Source organism: Panthera tigris, chromosome D1 (assembly GCF_018350195.1).
Source record: "Panthera tigris isolate Pti1 chromosome D1, P.tigris_Pti1_mat1.1, whole genome shotgun sequence".
NCBI classification, from domain to species: domain Eukaryota; kingdom Metazoa; phylum Chordata; class Mammalia; order Carnivora; family Felidae; genus Panthera; species Panthera tigris.
Window position 1 is genome coordinate 22,364,757 of NC_056669.1, and position 19,739 is coordinate 22,384,495.

General features: G+C 40.3%; 1 protein-coding gene, 2 long non-coding RNA genes and 1 other non-coding gene across 5 annotated transcripts in view; 2 read left to right on the forward strand and 2 right to left on the reverse strand.

Moving 5' to 3' along the window:
* Positions 1-19,739, reverse strand: part of FEZ1 (fasciculation and elongation protein zeta 1) — a 43,741-nt gene that overhangs the window by 15,880 nt on the left and 8,122 nt on the right. For both annotated transcript variants that reach the window (XM_042959053.1, XM_042959054.1), the window contains exon 3: positions 15,339-15,438. In XM_042959053.1, coding sequence (XP_042814987.1) covers positions 15,339-15,438 — 100 coding nt within the window. The remainder of the gene's footprint in view (positions 1-15,338; positions 15,439-19,739) is intronic.
* On the forward strand, positions 199-18,861 carry LOC122231321. Its single transcript, XR_006208511.1, has 3 exons — positions 199-302; positions 3,232-3,440; positions 18,791-18,861. It is a non-coding gene; the product is annotated as an uncharacterized LOC122231321 (long non-coding RNA).
* TRNAR-UCU lies at positions 6,505-6,577 on the forward strand. Its single transcript has one exon. It is a non-coding gene; the product is annotated as a tRNA-Arg (tRNA).
* LOC122231320 lies at positions 16,108-18,862 on the reverse strand. Its single transcript, XR_006208510.1, has 3 exons — positions 17,625-18,862; positions 17,223-17,249; positions 16,108-16,170 (listed from the first exon to the last, which is right to left on the reverse strand). It is a non-coding gene; the product is annotated as an uncharacterized LOC122231320 (long non-coding RNA).

Consider the following 19,739-nt stretch of genomic DNA (forward strand, 5'->3'; position numbering starts at 1 on the left):
GGTTTTGTTTCCAGAGTTTACTTAATTAGGCATTTTAACGGGTGGGTTGTTCCAATCCAAACAGTCAAGCTTTTAGAACTTGATGAAAGGCTGTCTGGAATTGGAATTGGAATTGGAATTGGAATTGGAATTGGAATTGGAATTAGAATTGGAATTCTAGGCTTGGTGTCATAGTTGCGGAAGGAGGTGATGAATCTACATGAGGCATGCCACAGTATCACCTGACCACGTGAACTACAGGACAGACTAAACATCAAAAATATTGAAACATTTGTCGTTTCTCCAAAATTCCACAATGCCAAGTAAGATTCTGAAAGTTCACAGCCATTGTGATTCTAGATGTTGAAATCCAACAAGGTATTCACAGCACATCTGGCTTTACTGACCATATCCCAAACAGCCACGGTCCAGCACTTAGGTTCAAATCCTACACAAAATAAACCACTAAATCACCCCACAGGCTGTCTGTGTCCAGAAGTCAGATTTGAGAGTCATATAAAGCCTGGTAAGGAGAGCCTCCAGGAAATCTTTCTGCAGAGACACCTCTCTTCCTGGAATCAATTTTTACTTGCTCTTTGATAGCTGGCATGCTTATCTGCCTCTTCCCTGGGGATTACACTTCTGTTCCGACAGAAAACACCCAGTTCTACCCCAAGCAATCATGTCAGAGATCATCTATCCTCAGAAATTTCTCCCCTCTTCTTTGAGCTCCACCTTGGCAGATGCCCCTAACAAAACACATCATCTTCTGTCCACGTTTGCGTGAAACTGGGACTATGTCATTAAAAAATTAATCAAATATATCTCAAATGCTGTCTGCACTCAACCTGGATGAGGGGTAGGACCGGGAAGTAATGGGATCATTTGAGGGGCTTGTGCGCCAGATGGTGACATCTATTTCTGTTGGCGAACCCATATGCTGCTCTCTCTGCCAAGTTTACCTACCACCTGTGGTGGCCACCTGGCTTCCGCACTCCCCACTCTGCAGAACGAAGCTCCCGGAGCCCCACTTTGTTCACAACTACACTCGTGGCAAAAGTTCTCAGGGCCAGAAAGGCCCAGAAGCTAGAAGTTAGGCTCACCCTGGGGAACAGAGGTTGTTGTTTTCTGTTTGGATGATTTTCTATAGGCGAGTGTGAGATATAACCAGAATTTCTTTGACATTAAACCTACTCTAAAAACATATCTTCTGAGACATGGCCAATTTTCACTGACTGCTAATACTGCATCATTGAGCTACGCTGTCTGCTTTCCCAAGGTCTTCCCTCTGAGCTCCTGGCTGAAAGCAGGGAGGGAGCTTCGAGGGACAGACGCTTCTTGCTGTTTAAATGTTAGTGAACCCGAGCAGTGGCATGGATGCCTCTTGGAGCTTTCTCGCCTCTCCCTCTGGCACAAAGCCTGCGGGTCTGATTTGTCAGGCTTGGGTAAAAAGAGACCTGAAAATCAATTATAATGAATGATAAGTCACCCTGAGTTCCTAGTATTGTGTGAGCCATCCCTACCCCACGTTTTCTCAGATCTCAGAAGCCTGATGCTAAAAAGTAAAATAAAAGGAGAAATAAACACAAAGTACTTAAAGTCCTGGCTCCTTCCCTCCGCTCTCATGTGTAGATTATCCCCCCTGCCTCTGATTTCACACATCCACCCCATCCCTGGCCTTTTCTCCTCCCTCTCTAGCTTTTGGTTCTCATTCTCTCTTCCTTCCTTACCCTCTCTAGGGCTCTTCCCACATTTTCTCCCCGTCCTAGCAGACTCTGTTCTGCCTACAGTTTGTGTCCCTTCTCAACAAGCCTTCTTTCCTTATGAATGCCTTTTATAGACTCCCTACTTCCCTTCTTTACCAGGACAATATCTCAGGCAGAGAGTGGAAAACTGGGTGGGAACAAATAGGGAAAAAAAAGAAAAAAATTTGAAAAATGGTAACACTAGTACATATGGATAGGATTATATGATTTACACACACACACACACACACACACACACTTATGTACGTGGAAGAGTATGTATACACCCTTATTCTCATATATGAGAGACCTAGAAATTGCTACAGGGAGTTTGTTTAGTCTCTTGTGTGGCATTGGGAAGACTAAAGCCAAAAACAACCTGCAGGCTATGTCATTTAAGGCTGAATTAGCTTGTAGACTAAAACTCACATTGTGTCCATACTGTAGAAGTGAACTATGACTGTTTCAAGAAAAATCATTCTTCCAAGTGACTTCTTTCCAGAACTGAGAAAAAAAGACCAAGATCCAGAAAAGATCTGGCCATACTATTCGACAAGCCATTTCTTCCTCCTGTTTTGGGTCAAGGGTGTGCCCCCAAGGCTGTAACGTGGTAGCTTCAAACTTGACACTAAATGTGGAGAACCTTCCCTGGAGCCTATAAGACTGCCAAGTCTTGCTGCACAGAGGTCTGAGTGAGGACTGAAATTACAGGGTCCTTGTGTTCAATAATGACTATTAACCAGATGATTCTATTCCCTCCCCTTATCACAATTGTTTCACACAGGTGGTTGCCTTCTTGACCAAAAGTAAGAGAATGAAGGTACATTTTCACCTTCGGTCAAAAGTTAAAAAAAAAAAAAAAAATCAATGGCATGCACCCAGCCCAGGGAAAAGACAACTACATCCCCTGTATGCTTGTGAACAACCAGGAAACATCTGTGTGGGGTTAAGTCAATGCCTCTGAATCCCCACAGTGAGATGCACCAGAGCCCAGCAAACAGCATGTAGACAACAGACGCTTCTTGAACGAATTAATGAACACATGAAAGAGACAGGAATGGCAACACTATTGCCTCCTATAGTTGGTCCCTGTCCACATACAACTTAGCTGTTTAGTCACCTGGAAAACAGAAGAGTGGAACACCCGGTCCTGGATGTTCGTTCCTCTTATCCAAGACAACTGCCATGTGCTATTAATTCAAGTTACAGGGACAAAAGAGACTGTCTTGTACATCAATCAGGGACAAAGTATTGATTAACTGAAAAACCCAATAAACGTGGAGAACTTTAAATAATAATAATACTACAGAACTCGAGCATAGTATTTTGACCTAAAAATGTAAGTGTACACGTATTTTTCCCCCAAGCTCCTAACATAAGGCCAAGGCCTTTTTCTTCATGATGGGCCTCTGAGTAGAGGTTCCATATCGTCTTTCTCCTATCATCCACATCAGAACACAATTTTTTAAGATGATTTAAATGATTTCCCATTTCTGTGTTTTCATAGCAGGAGGAAGACAGGAGATAGCACACACACACTCCATTATCTCCTCTTCCTCCTGAAATCTGACTACAGCGAGAGCTAAAGGACCAAAAGAGGATATCCCACAGGAACAAAACAAACCAGAGTAAAGACAACAGCAAAGGAGATGCTAGAAAGCAGATGCTGAGCTAGCAGGCTACAGGAGTAAGCTCTGTAGGAGGAGGCTTCCCAAAGTAAGTGCTTTTACCCCAAAGATGCTGAAAGACTCAGAATTGGAGACTTCAGGTGGTACTGGGAGGTGGGGCTGCAAAAAGAAGGATCTGCTGGGATTCTTCATAGGAGCAGCAAGACCCCGGGTCTCTTCTCCCTTCCCACGCAGAAGGGCAACTACCGCCCTCTCACCATTAAAAGAAGTGGAGATTTTACTCTGGAAAGGTTGAACTAGGAGGCCCTGGACTCAAGATACCCGTGGCCACCTGAAAGCAGGGGTGAGGGATCTTGCCCCAAACAGAGGGATTAAGTGAAAGTCTACATACTCACCAAGACCCTCCTGCCCTTATTAGGCTCTAAGGACACTGGCAGTCAGGCTTATCCTCCTCAAGCAAAACATGACTCAAGTCACTAACCAGCACATTTCTATTACACTGCCCAAGAAAAAAGACCGATAGATACATGTCAATATTTGGGGCCTCCAAAAAAAATGACCAGGTCCTTACTGATCACTACAGTGGGGGCAGCAGGAGATAAGACCTGCCCCAAAGGAAGAGCTCAATGAGTTTAGCTTCACTTTTAAATATGAAATTATGCCCAAGGACTGTCAAACATTTGCAGACAATCCCCAACATGAAAGACAGGGACTGAAACAAATACATAGGAAAAGCAAATCAAAAGCAATACAGAGGGCAGAAGAAACTCCTTCCTATCATTACTGCCCTCAGAAAGACATCAAGAAAACACTGCTTCCTTGAAACATGGTCTTTTTAGTAGAATTAATTAAAGAAAAAAAAAACAATAAGAAAGAGCTCTTAGGCACTAAAATTTTAGTAGCAAAATCTGTATTTTCAAAAGAAGAATTGAAGATAAGGTTGAGAAAATCACCGAGAGAGTAAAGCAAAATAAGTGGATAGAAAATGGGAGGGTAGAAAAAGCAGAAGATCATTTTAAGTCCAACACTTGAATAAAACAAATTCCAAAACACAAAAACACAAGAGATGGTCTCTCTCAGCCACAAAAGAGTAGCTAGTATTGGACTTACCGCTTCAGCCACATACAACTACAAATCTGGAAAAAATCTATGAGCCAATTGTTTTGAGGCACTGGGCATAGACAGTGAAAGGCTGTGACCATTGAAAGAAGGGAAAACATGAAATAAATGAAAGCTGAGAATCTGCCACCTGTGAACTAACACTACAAGAAATCCTATAGAAAGTTTTTTGGCCTAAAAGGAAATGATTAAAAATCAGACCCACGGGAAGGAACAAATAATACCAAAAATGGTAAATATTAAAAATTTATGCTTTTTTTCCTTCTCCTAATTTCTTTAAAAGGCAACTAACTGTCTAAAGCAAAACATAAAAACTTTGTGTTGCGGGGTACATAATATGGATTGCAATAAAATATATGACAACAATAGCACAGAGGATAACAGGAATATACTGATACTGCAGAAAGTGTTTTACATTTTATGTGAAGTAGCATAATATTAATCCTAAATGCACTATGATAACTTAATAATGCAGAGTATAATCGTTAAAGAAGTCAGTAAAAAACAAAAACAGAAACAAACCAGAAACACACACACCAAGAGGTATAGCTAAAATCTAATGGAAGAAATAAAATGGAATACCAAACAAATTTTATTAACCCAAAAGAAGGCAGGGAAGATGGAACAGAGGAATAACAACAACAACAAAAACCCAGAGAGGACAAACAGAAATGCAAGATCATACATTTAAACACAAACTATTTGGGGCGCCTGGGTGGCTCAGTCAGTTGAGCGTCTGACTTCGGCTCAGGTCATGATCTCACAGCTCTGAGTTCGAGCCCCACGTCGGGCTCTGTGCTGACAGCTCAGAGCCTGGAGCCTGCTTCTGTGTCTCCCTCTCTCTCTGCCCCTAACCCACTCACATTCTGTCTCTGTCTGTCTCAAAAATAAATAAACATTAAAAAAAAAAAAAAAAAACACAAACTATTCAAGTTACTTTAAGTGTTAATGGACTAAACACTATGCAAATGAATTAAACCCAATGAACGAAAAAGCACACGTCATCATTTTCAGACTAAATATAAAAGATGAGGGTGCCGGAATGGCTCAGTCAATTAAGTAACTGGCTCTTGATTTCAGCTCAGGTCATGGTCTCATGGTTCGTGGGATGGAGCTGCAGGCTGGGCTCTACACTGATGGCATGGAAGAATCCCCGCTCCCCGCCCCTCCCCGGCTCTCTCTCTTTCTCTCTCAAAAATAAGAATAATAATAAAAAAAAAAAAACCTCAACTATATGCAATCTATAAAAGACACTCTTTAAACATAAAGACAGGAACAGGTGAAAAGTAAAAGGACTGATAGAAACACCGTACAATCCAGTAATTACACTGGCAGGTATTTACCCAAAGAAAATGAAAACACTAATTCAAATAGACATATGCACCCCTATGTTTATTGTAGCATTATTTACAATAGCCAAGATATGGAAGCAACCTGTGTCCATCAATAGATGAATGAATAAAGAAGATCTGGTATATACATATATATATATATATATACACAATGGAATATTACTTAGCCATACAAAAGAATGAGAATTTGGGGCACCTGGGTGGCTCAGTCAGTTAAGCATCCGACTTCAGCTCAGATCACGATCTCGTGGCTCATGAGCTCAAGCCTCGAATCGGGCTCTGTTCTATCAGTGCCCGCTTCAGATCTTCTGTCTCCCTCTCTCTCTGCCCCTCCCCTACTTGTGCACTCGCACACGTGCACACACACTCACTCTCCCTGTCTATCTCAAAAATAAAAAAAAAAAAAAACATTAAAGAAAAAGAATGAGGTCTTGCCATTTGTGACAATATGGATGGAGCTAGAAGGTATTATGCTAAGTGAAATAAGTCAGAGATAGTCAAATACCATGATTTCACTTATATGTGGAATCTGAAAGACAAAACAACCAAAAATAGAAACACTCATAAATACAGAGAACAAACTGATAGTTGCCAGAGGGAAGAGTGGTGGGGGTAATGGGCAAATAGCTAAAGAGGTACAAACTTCTGGTTATAAAGCAGACAAATCAGGGCGGGGGGGCCACCTGGCTGGCTCAGTTGGTAGAGCATATGACTTCTGATCTTGGGGTCATGAGTTCAAGCCCCACGTTGGGCATAGAGCTTACAATAAATGAATCAATCGATCAATCAATCACGGAGATGAAAAGCACAGGAAAGGAATATAGTCCATAATATTGTAATAACACTATATAGTGACAGATGATAACCACACTTATCATGGTGAGCATTGCATAATGTACAAAATTGTCAACTCACTATGTTGTATACCTGAAAAAAGAACTAATTTAATGTTATATGTCAATTTTACTTCAATAATAAAAATTAAAACCAAAAACCAAATTGTAGTGGATAAACAGGCAAAATAATCAGTTAAGATATAGAAGAATTCAACAACACTTAAACCAACTTAATCTAGTTGATCTTTATAGAACATTGAAACCAACAATTACAGAATATACATTCTTTTCAATGGCACATAGTACATTCCTAAGATACAACATATGCTGAGCCATATATCGATCCCAATATATTTTAAAAGACTGAATTTGTACAGACTGTGTTCTTGCCAAAACTAAATTAGAAATCAATGACAAAATGATAACTATAAAATCCCCAAACATTTTGAAATTCAGCAACATACATCTAAATTACCCATAGGTCAAAGAAGAAATCACAAGAGCAATTAGAAAATATTTCAAGCTGAAGGTTAACAAAAACATGCCATATCAAAACTATGGGATTCAGCTAAAGCAATGCTGAAAGGAAATTTTATTACTGTAAGATGCTCATGGCATTGCTGATCTGAATGCTTGTGTCCTCCCCAAATTCACATGTTGAAATCTTAATGCTCAATGTGATGGTATTAAAGGTGGGCACTCAGGGATTTGCTTGGGTCATGAGGGTGGAGCCGTCATGACTGGGATTGGTACCCTAGAAAAGAGGCTCCACAGAGCTCCTGAGATCCCTTGTACCAATAAGGACACAGCCAGAAATTGACAGTCTGTAAGCCAGAAGAGGGCCTTTACCAGAACCTAATCATGCTGGCACCCTGGATGTCCAGCCTTCTTAACTGTGAGAAGTAAATCTCTGTTGTTTATAAGCCATCCTGTGTGTGGTATTGTGTCATAGCAGCCCGAGTAGACTAAGACAATTATTTTTAAAGTTTAAAATCTGATCTAAGCTCCTACCTTACAGGGCTTAGTAAAACCCTAGTCAGTGTAAGGAAGGAAATAATAAAGTTAAGGAAAGAAATCAACAAATGAGAAAATGAACAAACAACAGAGGAAAAGAAAACTAAAAGTGCTGTTCTGGAAAGATGAGTAAAAGTGACAAACCCATCATTAGACTTAAGAGAGAGGATGGGAGGGAGAGGGAGAGAAGGAGAAAGAAAACACAAATTAGCAGATCAGAAATAAAAAGAGGACCATCACTATAGATCTTACTGACATTAAATAATAAGAACATATCATCAACAACTTTGTGGTCAATACATTCAATTATTTAGATTAAATGAACAAATTCCTTGAAAAACACTATTTACCAAAATCAGCTTGGGAAGAAATGGAAAATCTGAACACCTCTACATTTATTGATTTATTTATTTTTAATTAATTTTTTTAACGTTTATTCATTTTTGAGAGACAGAGAGAGACAGAGCATGAGTGGGGAAGGGGAAGAGAGAGGGAGACACAGAATCTGAAACAGGCTCCAGGCTCTGAGCTGTCAGCACAGAGCCTGATGCGGGGCTCGAACTCACAAACTGCGAGATCCTGACCTGAGCCGAAGTTGATCACTCAACCGACTGAGCCACCCAGGCGCCCTGTCCCCTCTACATTTATTAAAGAAATTGAATGTGTAACCAAAAATCTTCCACAGAGAAAACACCTGGTTCAGACGGTTTCACTGGTGTAGTCTATCAAATATGTAAGGAAGAGATAATACCAGTCTAAGACAAACTCAGAAAGTAGAAACATTCCCAATTCATGTTATGACATTACAATAAAAGAAAATTACAGAAAAAGATTCCTTGTGAACATAGATGCAAAAATCTTTAATAAAATATTAGCAAATCAAATCCCACATTATGTAAAATCGATACTATATCATGACTAAGTGGAGTTTATCTTAAGAATGAAAGGTTGCTTTAATATTTGAAAATCAATTAATGTAATACATCACATTAACATAATAAATTGATCTACCTACATAAATGGATCTATGGATTTAACACACAATCACAGTTGAATTTTCAGCAAGTTATAGAAATTGATTAGCTGATTCCACAATTTATATGGAAATGCAAAAGACCTAAAATAGCCAAAAGAGTGGCTCTTGGGTGGCTCAGTTGGTGAAGAATCTGACTCTTGATTTCAGCTCGGGTCATGACCTCACAGTTTGTGAGTTCGAGCCCTGCATCAGGTTCCTCACCGACAGCACAAAGCCTGCTTGGGATCCTATCTCTCCCTCTCTCTCTGCCCTCCCTCCCTCAAAATAAATAAATAAACTTTACAAAATATAAAAACAAAAAGTAAATAAAATAAAATACCCAAAACAACTTTGGAAAAAAAGAACAAAGTTGAAAGACTTATACAGTTGACCCTTGAACAATGCAGGGGTTATGGGTACCAATGCCCTGCATAGTGATAATCTACATGTAACTTTTTACTCCCCCACACTTAACTAAAAGTAGCCTACTGTTGATGGAAGCCTTACTGATAATATAGACAGTTGATTAACATATATTTGGTATGTTATATGTATTATACACTGTATTTTTATAATAAAGTAAGCTTGAGAGAAGAAAATGTTATTGAAAATCATAAGGAAGAGAAAACACATTTACAGTACTATACTGTATTTACAAAAAAAACTCCATATGTAAGTGGTCCCACGCAGGTCAAACCCATGTTGTTCAAGGGTCAGCTGTCCTACTTTATATCAAGACTTATTACAAAGCTACAGTAATGAATACAGCATGGTATTGGCATAGACACACAGCAATGAAACAGAATAAAGAATTCAGAAATAGATCCACACATATATGGTCAATTGATTTTCAACATAGGTGCCAAGACAATTTAATAGGGAAAGAACAATATTTCCAATAAGTAGTATCAGAACAATTCGATAGCCATACACGTACACACACACACACACACACACACACACCAACTTTGACCCTTACCTCACACCATATATAGAAGCTAACTTGAAATGAATCATAAACCACAGAAGAGCTAAAACTATAAGACTTCCAGAAGACTTAAGAACAAATCTCAGTGACTTCTTAAATACTACGCAAGAGGGGGTGCCTGGGTGGCTCAGTCAGTTAAGCATCCAACTTCAGCTCAGGTCATGACCTCGCAGTCCATGAGTTTGAGCCCCACATTAGGCTCTGTGCTGACAGCTCAGCAAGCAGCCTGGAGCCTGCTTTGGATTCTGGGTCTCGCTCTCTCTCTGCCCCTCCCCCACTTGTGCTCTGTCTCTCTCAAAATAATAAGTAAAGATTTAAAAAAATTATAAACAAATAAATAAATACTACACAAAGAGCACAAACTATAAAAGAAAAAAAATCAATAAATTGGGATTGATCACATTTAAAAAACATTTGACCTTCAAAAGATAAGGTTAAGAAAGTTAAAAAGCATAGACAAAAAGAAGATATTTGCAAAACATAGGACTTAAGACTTATGTCTAGAATATGTGTTAAATTAATTAAACAAGGAGGCCATTAGAGTGATGTGGTTTCAATGACTTAGAAGCCTACTAAGCAAACCAAAATCTAAGTCTCTAATGCCTCAAGGTTAAGAATTCAAACCAAAGAACAACCAATCACAAACAGCCAACTGGCCTTTCCCAAATAATACAACCACTTAAGCTATAGTTAATCAATTTCCTTCTTTGCTTCTACCTTTTCTATATAAAAGTCTTTCCTGTAGCTCCTGTTGGTGGAACACTCCTAACCACTTTAGCTTTGGCACTGTCCTATTTGATTCTTACTCAAGTAAACTCTTAAAAATTTAGTATGCCTCATTTTATCTTTTAATGTAAAGAATAATAACAATTTAGGGGCGCCTGGGTAGCTCAGTCGGTAAGTGTCTGATTTCAGCTCAGGTCATGATCTCGCGGTTCGTGAGTTCAAGCCCCGCGTCAGGCTCTGTGCTGACAGCTCAGAGCCTGGAGCCTATTTCGGATTCTGTGTCTCCCTCTCTCTCTGCTCCTCCCCCCAGTCACGCTCTGTCTCCCTCTCTCAAAAATAAATAAAAACATTTAAAAATTTTTAAAAAAAGAATAATAACTATTTAAAGAGAATACAAACACCACATTAAGAAAGTGGGCAAAAGATTTAAATGCGCTCTTCACTGAAGAAGATACACAGATGGTAAATAAGTACATGAAAAGATGCTCCATATCATATGTTACTAAGGGAATTCAAATTTAACCCAAATAAGACACTCCATATACCTACTCAAATGTCTAAAATGTAAAAGTCTCCGTCTCTTTCTGACCCTCCCCTACTCGCAAACGTGCTCAACACCCTGTAGCTCTTTCTCTCAAAAATAAATAAATATTATAAAAATAAACAACAAAATAAAAGGCCATCTATAACAAGTGTTGGTGAGGCTGTTGAATAACTGGAGCTCTCAAACTGGAAAACAGTTTGACAGTTTCTTAAAAAGCAAAACATACACTTACCATATGACCCCGACGTTCCACTCATAGGTTATTTTACCCAAGAGAAACAGAGACATATGTCCACAAAAAGACTTAGGCAAGAATGTTCATAACAGCTTTATTTGCAATATTCAAAAACTGGAAACAACCTAAATGTCCATCAACAGGTGAATGAATAAGCAAATTATGGTATATCTATATAATGGAATCCCCTCTGCAATAAAAAAGAATGAACCATTGATACAAACAACAAAATGGATGACTATCCAAACAATTATACTGAGTCTTAAAAAGCCAAACCAGGGGGCGTCCGGGTGGCTCAGTCGGTTGGGTGTCCGACTTCGGCCTAGGTCATGATCTCGCCGTTCCTGAGTTTGAGCCCCACGTCAGGCTCTGTGCTGACAGCTTGGAGCCTGGAGCCTGTTTCAGATACTGTGTCTCCCTCTCCCTCTCTCTGCCCCTCCCCCGTTCGTGCTCTGTCTCTCTCTCTCTCTCAAAAATAAACATTAAAAAAAAAGCCAGACCTGCCCCCCCCAAAAAAAGAGTGCATGCTGCATGACTCCATTTATAGGAAATTCTAGAAAATGCAAATTAATCTATAGTGACAGAAATGGGTTGCCTGGAGATTGGAGGGTGAAAGAGAGTAGTAACGGAAATGTTCAGTATCTTGATTGTGATGATGGTTTCACAGATGTATACATATGTCAAAACTTATCAAATTGAACACTTTAATATGTGCCATTTATCATATGCCAATCATCCTTCAGTAAAGCTATGAGAAAAAAAGAAAACCATAAAATGAAATGAAATAAAAGAATAATACACCATGACCAAGTTGGATTTATCTCAAGAACGCAAAGTTGACTTAATATTTGAGAATCAATTAATGTAATTTATCATATTAACATAATAAAGGATAAAACTACACATGTAATCATCTCAATAGAGGCAGAAAACAGAAATAATTAATCTTCAGAGAAATAACACAAGAAAACATGCCACAATTTAGTCCAGGTTGAAAGGGCCCACTAAGTATAATGTAGAATGAATGGGAGGGGGGGCACACACTACAAGGCACATCACTGGAAAATTTCAAATGAGAAAGAAAAAAGAACATCCTGAAAGCTAGTCACATATAAAAGAAGGAGAATCAGAATGAATTTGAGGGCTTCTCAACAGCAAGTGAAAGCTGGAAGATAAGAGAACAATGTCTTCAGAATTGAGTAAAAAAAACTTTTTGCAACCTAAATTAACTATCAAGTCAAACTCTCAACCAAGTACATGACAGGAGAATAAAGACATTCGCGTAGATTCTAAAAAAGATATTCTTCTGTACCCTTTCTCAGAATATACCGATTTTTTTCCCCACAAAACAAGGAAATAAACCCAGAAAGATAAAAAACTATGGCAGTCAGAAGGCAGGGAGAGAGTCAGGAAGGATCCCCAGGATGAAGGTGAAGGCAAGTCCCAGGGACAACAGCTGGGCATCAGATCTAGAATACAACCAGACTAGTTCATAGCAGAAAGATGACAGTACTAATTTGGATGCTTCAAGACCAAACAAAAAACAAAAAACAAAAAAAAAATTCTGAATTGATAGAATATCTGATTTATTTAACCATATTGTGAGATTTAAATTTCACTCCATTTGGGATTGAACTACTGATAAATAGATATACAGAAAACTAAGCAAAACAAAAAACAAAGTCAAGTCTTTACTCCGGGTTAAACAAAAAGTGGTATAAGAAAGGAAATATTTTTATACAACACTACATGATTCAGTAAGAAATAGTATTTACATAGTTACAACGGTACATATTTTGAGTATTGATTTCACTATATAAATTGGTGACAATCCTATGAGAAAGCTAAGTGTGAGTATTTGAAGTGGTGTATAAGAATTAAACTTATCTTCCATCATGCAAAGTTAATAGATAACAGCCAAAAACTGTTTATTTTAATCATCAAACAGCAATATAAATGTATTACTTAGGAAATTTGAGATATATGCCAAAAGAAATCAAAGTGGTTGCTGACGGACTCTTGGTTTCGGCTCAGGTCATAAGCTCACTCTTTGTGGGTTTTAGCCCTTTGTTGGGCCCCATGCCAACAGCACATGGCCTGCTTGGGATTCTCCCTCTTCCTCTCTTTCTGCCCTTCCCCCACTCTCCCTCTCAAAATAAGTAAATAAATGTGAAAAAAAAAAAGTGGTTGGCTCTATGGAATAGGGAAAAGATAAGGCAGGAGCTGCTGGGGTGGTTTTTAAGGTCTTATAATATTTCTAAAGTATTATCTGACTCTTAAAGCCATGTACATGTGTTATTTGATCTTCCAAATGCAAAATGTGATTCTCTTTGCTGTCACAATCCAACAGTTTCCATAATTCTGATTATATCACTTATAGTCAGAAGGACAAGGATAAAGACGTTCGAGAACAAACACGCCTGATTCTTGGCAATGAACCACTTAAGTAGAAGAGGAGCTACGAGGGCTTGCTAGAAGAAGCCTACCAGCTGTGTGCATTCGGCAAGCCAAGGGCATTGGGTCAGTCGCTCTTTTATAAAAGTACAGAGCACTGGTTAATCTAGCAAATCATTTAAACTGAGGTCAGTTAAAAGAGCTTCTACTGTAATGAATCCAGATAATAAAGGAGATGAAATAAAACAGCCTTAATCCATCCACTTCTGCTACCCTGTCATTTTCCCATGGGTTAGATGGAAGAAATTCTACAAGGAGTGGAACTCAAGATCATCCTTCTCGGGGCCATTCAATTTGCCCTGAAATATTAACCCTCTTGAGGGAAATCTGCAAACGAGGATAAATTAGAGTCCTTCTGAAGGGCAGGCGGTCTTATACATCCTTTGGCTTAATCCACAAAATTAGTTGGAAAGGGAGCCAAAGAGATAAAGCGAAATCTGCCTTTTGCACCGTGATGGGCCTGATTTCATTTCAGTAACTAGATTTAGTCCGTGGTTGCCTCCTTGTCCTTTGCATTTGGGATAAGGATACATATAAGCATTGCAAGAGAAAATGAGCAGTCAGGAATCAAAACAGGAACTGAGACACAGCCTCCTATAGCCACGATGAGTAGGCTTGCATCAAATCTCCGAGTCTTGAAGTCACCATTTTACCTGTCCCACTCAATGAAACCTTGAAGTTTTGAGATTTCGGGATTGCTAATTATTAGAAGAGTTAAGAAGGATATACAGCCACCTTTTCAACCAATCAGGCAACTGCTGATCTTTTTGCTGTGCTATTTTGGGCAATGATCTGCAGAAATTTCTCTCTTGCTTTTTCACTTGGACTCAATTCTGGAGCACCTATGAAGATTAGATCCACCTTCCTTTCCCTCATTTGCTGAGCCCACAGGGCTGTGACAGCCCTTCGTGATAAGAAATCGTCAAATTTCCTTATAGCTGAAACTAGAAAACCAAGCAAGGCAGAAATTGGCTTTTAGTGTGGACAAAGCCATTAAATAATTTTATCTTCCTATATGTAGATTCAGCTAGGAGGGGCCATTTGGATCTTCTGAAAGGTCACTCCCCATAGCCTATGCAGATCAACAGAAAAATAAGTATTCTCTTCATTCAGAAGCCCTTAGGCCACCTTCTTCTTTGGCATCAGTAAGCACAGAATGTGACTCTGGTTCAGCCACAAGAACGGCTTCTCGGTCGAGTCTATAAACGTCTCATTGGCCACTCCCCACTGAGTGGCCACCTCACTAATGTCTAGGCCCCAACTCTGGCCATTAGCCAGGCTTTGAGTTTGCCACAAATCTATCAGCACCTGCCATCTTGTGTTTGGTGAGGCTGAACTCTTCCTTTTGGATAGGAAAACCTGATTCTTTTTAAACCATTATTATTTGAACATGAGAAGCCTGTGATAGTCACTCTCCTCCTCTTCAGACCACCTTGTTTTGCATGTTGCAGTACACAGATCAACAACAGAGTAATTTGCATTTATACTTTTTACAGACGGCCATTCGAATCACCTCACAGACACTGGATGTCCCCTCATCTAATTCTTCACCTCCTCCGTAACTCCTGTCTTACCAGCAATGTTTTGGAGCTATGGGTGAGCTTCATTACCTAATGGGTAAGACTGTTGAATTAATGAATGTTTTTCTAACTGGAATCCACATCTTCTCAAGCCTTATCAAGTAAGGGGCCCCAGAGAGGTACCTCGGTGTCAGAGCTGTTGCCATTCAGAGCCTCCACGTTTGGGTCCCTCCAGTCTTCTGAGAGTGAAGGGATGTAATTGTCTGTCAGAGCATCCCAAACCCTGTAAACAAAGAGAAGCTCTCATTAGCACACATCTGTGGCCTGGCCCCGCCTGGAGGAAGGAAGAGCTGGGCCAGGGGAGGAGAGAGGCTTCTGTGTGTGCCAGGCTGAGATCATCTGCCTTCCAGCATGCAAGAGCAAAGCAGCTTAAAAACTGAATTAGAGGCACTACCAGGAGAGAAAGAGCCAAGAGAATGGGCCCTGGTCAGGGACTGAAGCTTAAAAGGTGTTTGCTTAAGAGAAGAGGAATTTCTCACCATTGAGACACAAATGCTAGAGTCTACAATCAAACCACCTCAGGCAATAAATAGATTGCCCCTGAAAATAAATCTGCCCCTCAACCAAATGGTTCATGACTCATGAACCTAAGAAATGCCCATGTTTCCTTTCCTTTTCTGTGGGCAAAGAAGAGTGAGAGAGAAAGAGGGAGAAAGAGGAAGATAGTGATGTAAGTTGGTAGGTAGGTAATCGACAGATGGATATCTGGGCAGATTTTCTGGCTGAATCTCTTTGAGATCACGGCCACCATAGAGTTTAGATGCATTTCAATTTCAGAGGCCTGCAATCTAAATGGTCAAGAATTAACTCCCTGACATCTAATGTAACTAAAGGGATAATGCCAATGCTGTTAACGCTTACTAATTACCCAAAATGTTCTAGCGAGCCCGTGGTGGCATACTCCCCCAGCTCCAGCAAAGTAGAGTGTAAGTGTTCCCTGTCTCCATCATGGACACTGCAAGGCAAATGTATGAAAGGAACCGATCAATACACCTCTAACAATTGGGTTGTAGTGAGGGAAGATGGGGGGTCCCTTTATTACATGGCTTTAAAAAGTTCTGATATGTACATTATAAGAAAAACTTTTCTATAATTTGTGTCATTTAATTCTCTTATTTCAGCAATATTTCTTTGGGGGGGAGAAAAGGAGGGGTTGGGGGAAAATCCTAAAGTCACAAACTCTCACACACAGGAAAATAAACAAAGGAGTCAACATCCAGAGATTAATGTAAATCAGTAAACCAAGCTCCTAAAATAATGTCATCCGTGGAAGCCAGTGGCACTTGAGTTAATATTAGCTAAGGATAAATGAGGGCTCTATGCAATATCCTTCAGGTGCCTATGCATGTCAAACAAGGTATAAGAAGGTAAATTGTATTTAGACAGACTCACATGAAGAAGCAGCCATTTAAAAGTAAGCAAATATGTATATATGTGGATCAAATTCAAAACATGACAGAATACGGTGTGAGACGCTGAAAAGGTAAGTGCAAGGGGGACAAGAACACAGACAGCTGACATTAGGAGAGGCGAGTTCTCTTAGCATATGTCAAATCGGGAATAATATATGATGCATGGGCATAGAGCAAGGAGACTTTCCCAGTGCACAAAGCATATAGTCGGCGATGCAACACATTAAAGGAGCTCAAGAAAGCACAATTTAATAGCAGTGCTTGGGTTATCCGCTGACTCATTATTTTCCTGCAATTACAAGCAAGCACTTTGAGAGGACTCATCAAGTGTTCATTAGACATCCATTCAGCAGGATTTTAGTCTGCTTCTTAAACACGGGTGATAATCCAATCTCCATCAGGCACTATTAGAGCTTCATTAATCCAGCCTAATGCTAAATGCAAGTCTCGGTAGCACCATACAGCCAAGAGGCAAAGATGATTTGCTACGTCCAAGACAAAACTCCAAGCACCACACCCAGTGGGGGAAGGCCAGACTCCTCCTTGCATTACATTCTCTGCCGCAAGAATCAACAACAAGCATGCAAGCACTGACCTTCGGATTTGTCCCTGCAGCAAGTGCCTGGAAAAATAAAATTCAGCAAAGCCCAAAATAGGCGGGAGCCTTTTGTGTCTCTCCTAGGCTGGCTGGAAGCTGGGACTTTTAATGAACTGCACGCTTTCCAATGACCTTGAAACTGTTTCTGTCCTTCAAATGATAACTGGGGGGCTCTCTCAAATTATTTAGGGAGTGGCGGTTTTTCTCATGTGGGCCTTGACTGACATACTCTGGATTTCACCTTCTAACTCTAGATTTTTATGACAATTCCCTACACCATTTTCTCCTCGGGATTTCGAGCCATCCTCATTCTTTCCTGTTTTGTCCAGATTTTCTTCTTTTCTGAAGTACTCTTTATCCAATACTAACCCTAGCAGTCACTACTTAATGGCCACTTACTATAAGTCAGGTACTCTCTTCTAAACCTTTGTGTGAATTAATTCATTCAATCCTCACAACTCTGTAAGGCAGATCCTAAGGCGAAAAAAAAAAAAAAAAAAAAACTAAAACAGACAAGTCAGTTAACCTGTCTAAGGTCACACAGCCAATAATGACAGAGGTGGGATTTGTAACCAGGCCATACGGCTACAGAGCCCTATATTCCTAACCACAAAACTATCCCAAGTCTTTATCATTTTGTGACTGGCTCGGGCACGGGCATCAGAGTAATATACCAAGTTCCCAATCACAAGCTAGAACAGCAATTCAGAAACCAGCTCTGCGTGAAAGATCTCTAACTACATTATTCTTGGACATAGCGCTTTCATCAGGCTACAAAAGGAGGAATGGCAGGGGCAGCGGGGTGCATGACTGCTTCCTGTCTATCTCTCCAGCCCCAGTGAAGGTTAAATGGAAGGCGAAGGCAGAACACTGGCGGCAGCCTGGCAGCCAGAGCAGACCGGGTGGTGGGAGGGAAAAACACAAAGCTTTCTGTGAGGAAGAGAATGGGAAGGGCTTTTCTTCCTCGACGCCACCCCCACCCCCCGCAGAGAGGCTATCTGTTCTATCCTGAGCAGGGGCCTTGGGCATGAACATATTCCCTTTTATAGTCACCCTGAGGTGGACTGTGAAATCCTACTTTCCCCCGAGAAGTGTCCTGCCACTCGCTCTTATCTTGAGGGAAGGAGACTCTGAATGTTATCTCCTATATCTGTTATCAAAGAGCCAAGATTAAACAGGTCGCCTCAATTCCTGGCTTTTGCTGCCATGGCACCCGCTATTCAATTTGCTCTCTCAGCCCCTATAGTGACAGAAAAGGCTTTTCCTATGGCTGTTTTATAGCCTGGGCTCAGGTGCCTATGGAACTGACTAAGCTATCTTTCACCACACAGGGCTGGGGATTTTTGTAAAGGGAAGCTGGCACCGAATGAACACACCCAACAGAATGGGTTGTGACAAGACGCACATACACAAAGATCTGGGTCTACTGGCAATCATGTAGCCATCAAGGCTACATGAATCCTGCCCCCCTCCACACCCGTCTGTTCTTGACAACATGGTAGGCAGCTAGCCTAAAGGGCTTATTAGAATTCCAATTTGATAACATTTCCCTTAATCCCCTCCAGGTTGGCTACTGCCCTTATCCAGTGTCTCGTGTCCAATAAAGCCAACAGCCACATTTCGATGTGTGTTCATGTGAGTACACTTTTGCTGCTAAGACTTAGGAATTATTATTAGCACATAATGACTTAGAACAACTTTTTAGATTCTTTCAAGCACTGAAATAGAATCAATACTACCTCTGCCTTCTATAGGGGGAAACTGAGCCTCTGAGAGGATAATTAACTTTCCTCAAATCACGGCTATCCATCCACTTACCATATCCTGGTTGTGTGGCATTTACTTGACTTCACCTTCAAGTATGGCTGACTACGCACCATGTATTTATTGTGTAGACTTACTTTTAGCACCTTTCACCCAATAATTCTATCTGCAGAACAGGAAATGGTGATTGTTCTCACAAGTTTGGCCCCTCTTTATCTTACAGGTGCCTGTAAGAGGGCGGATTGTAATCCCAGTGAGGCAGGTGGTGGGGTGAGGATTGTCCATTCCCCTTCTGTAACGGTCCCCTAGAAAGGCTCTGGCCTCCAAGTTCAATCGCTTATGAGACAGGAAAGGATGATCACACATATGCAAAGAGCAGATTCTGGAAGAGTATCCAAATTTAAAACCAGGAAAAATCTATTCAAATTTGACTCTCTTGTAATGCCTAACACTTCCATGCCCTGATAAATCAGAGAGAAGTTGACGTCTCAGCCAATTCCCTATTAGCAAAATAGTTCCAAAGGAGGACTAGAGAAATCCAAACTCTAAAAGGAATGACTACACTTGCTTTATGATTTGTGCTCTCTTGAAGGAGGTTAGTTTGACCGAGAAGTTCACTGCTTTTGTTTTATGTTTTTATTATGTCCTGCTAACCCACCCAACACACTTTCAATTCATTTGTGGAGGAAATATCCATCCAATTAGCAAAACTAAGGAAGTTTATTACAAGCTATGCTCAGGAGAATCACA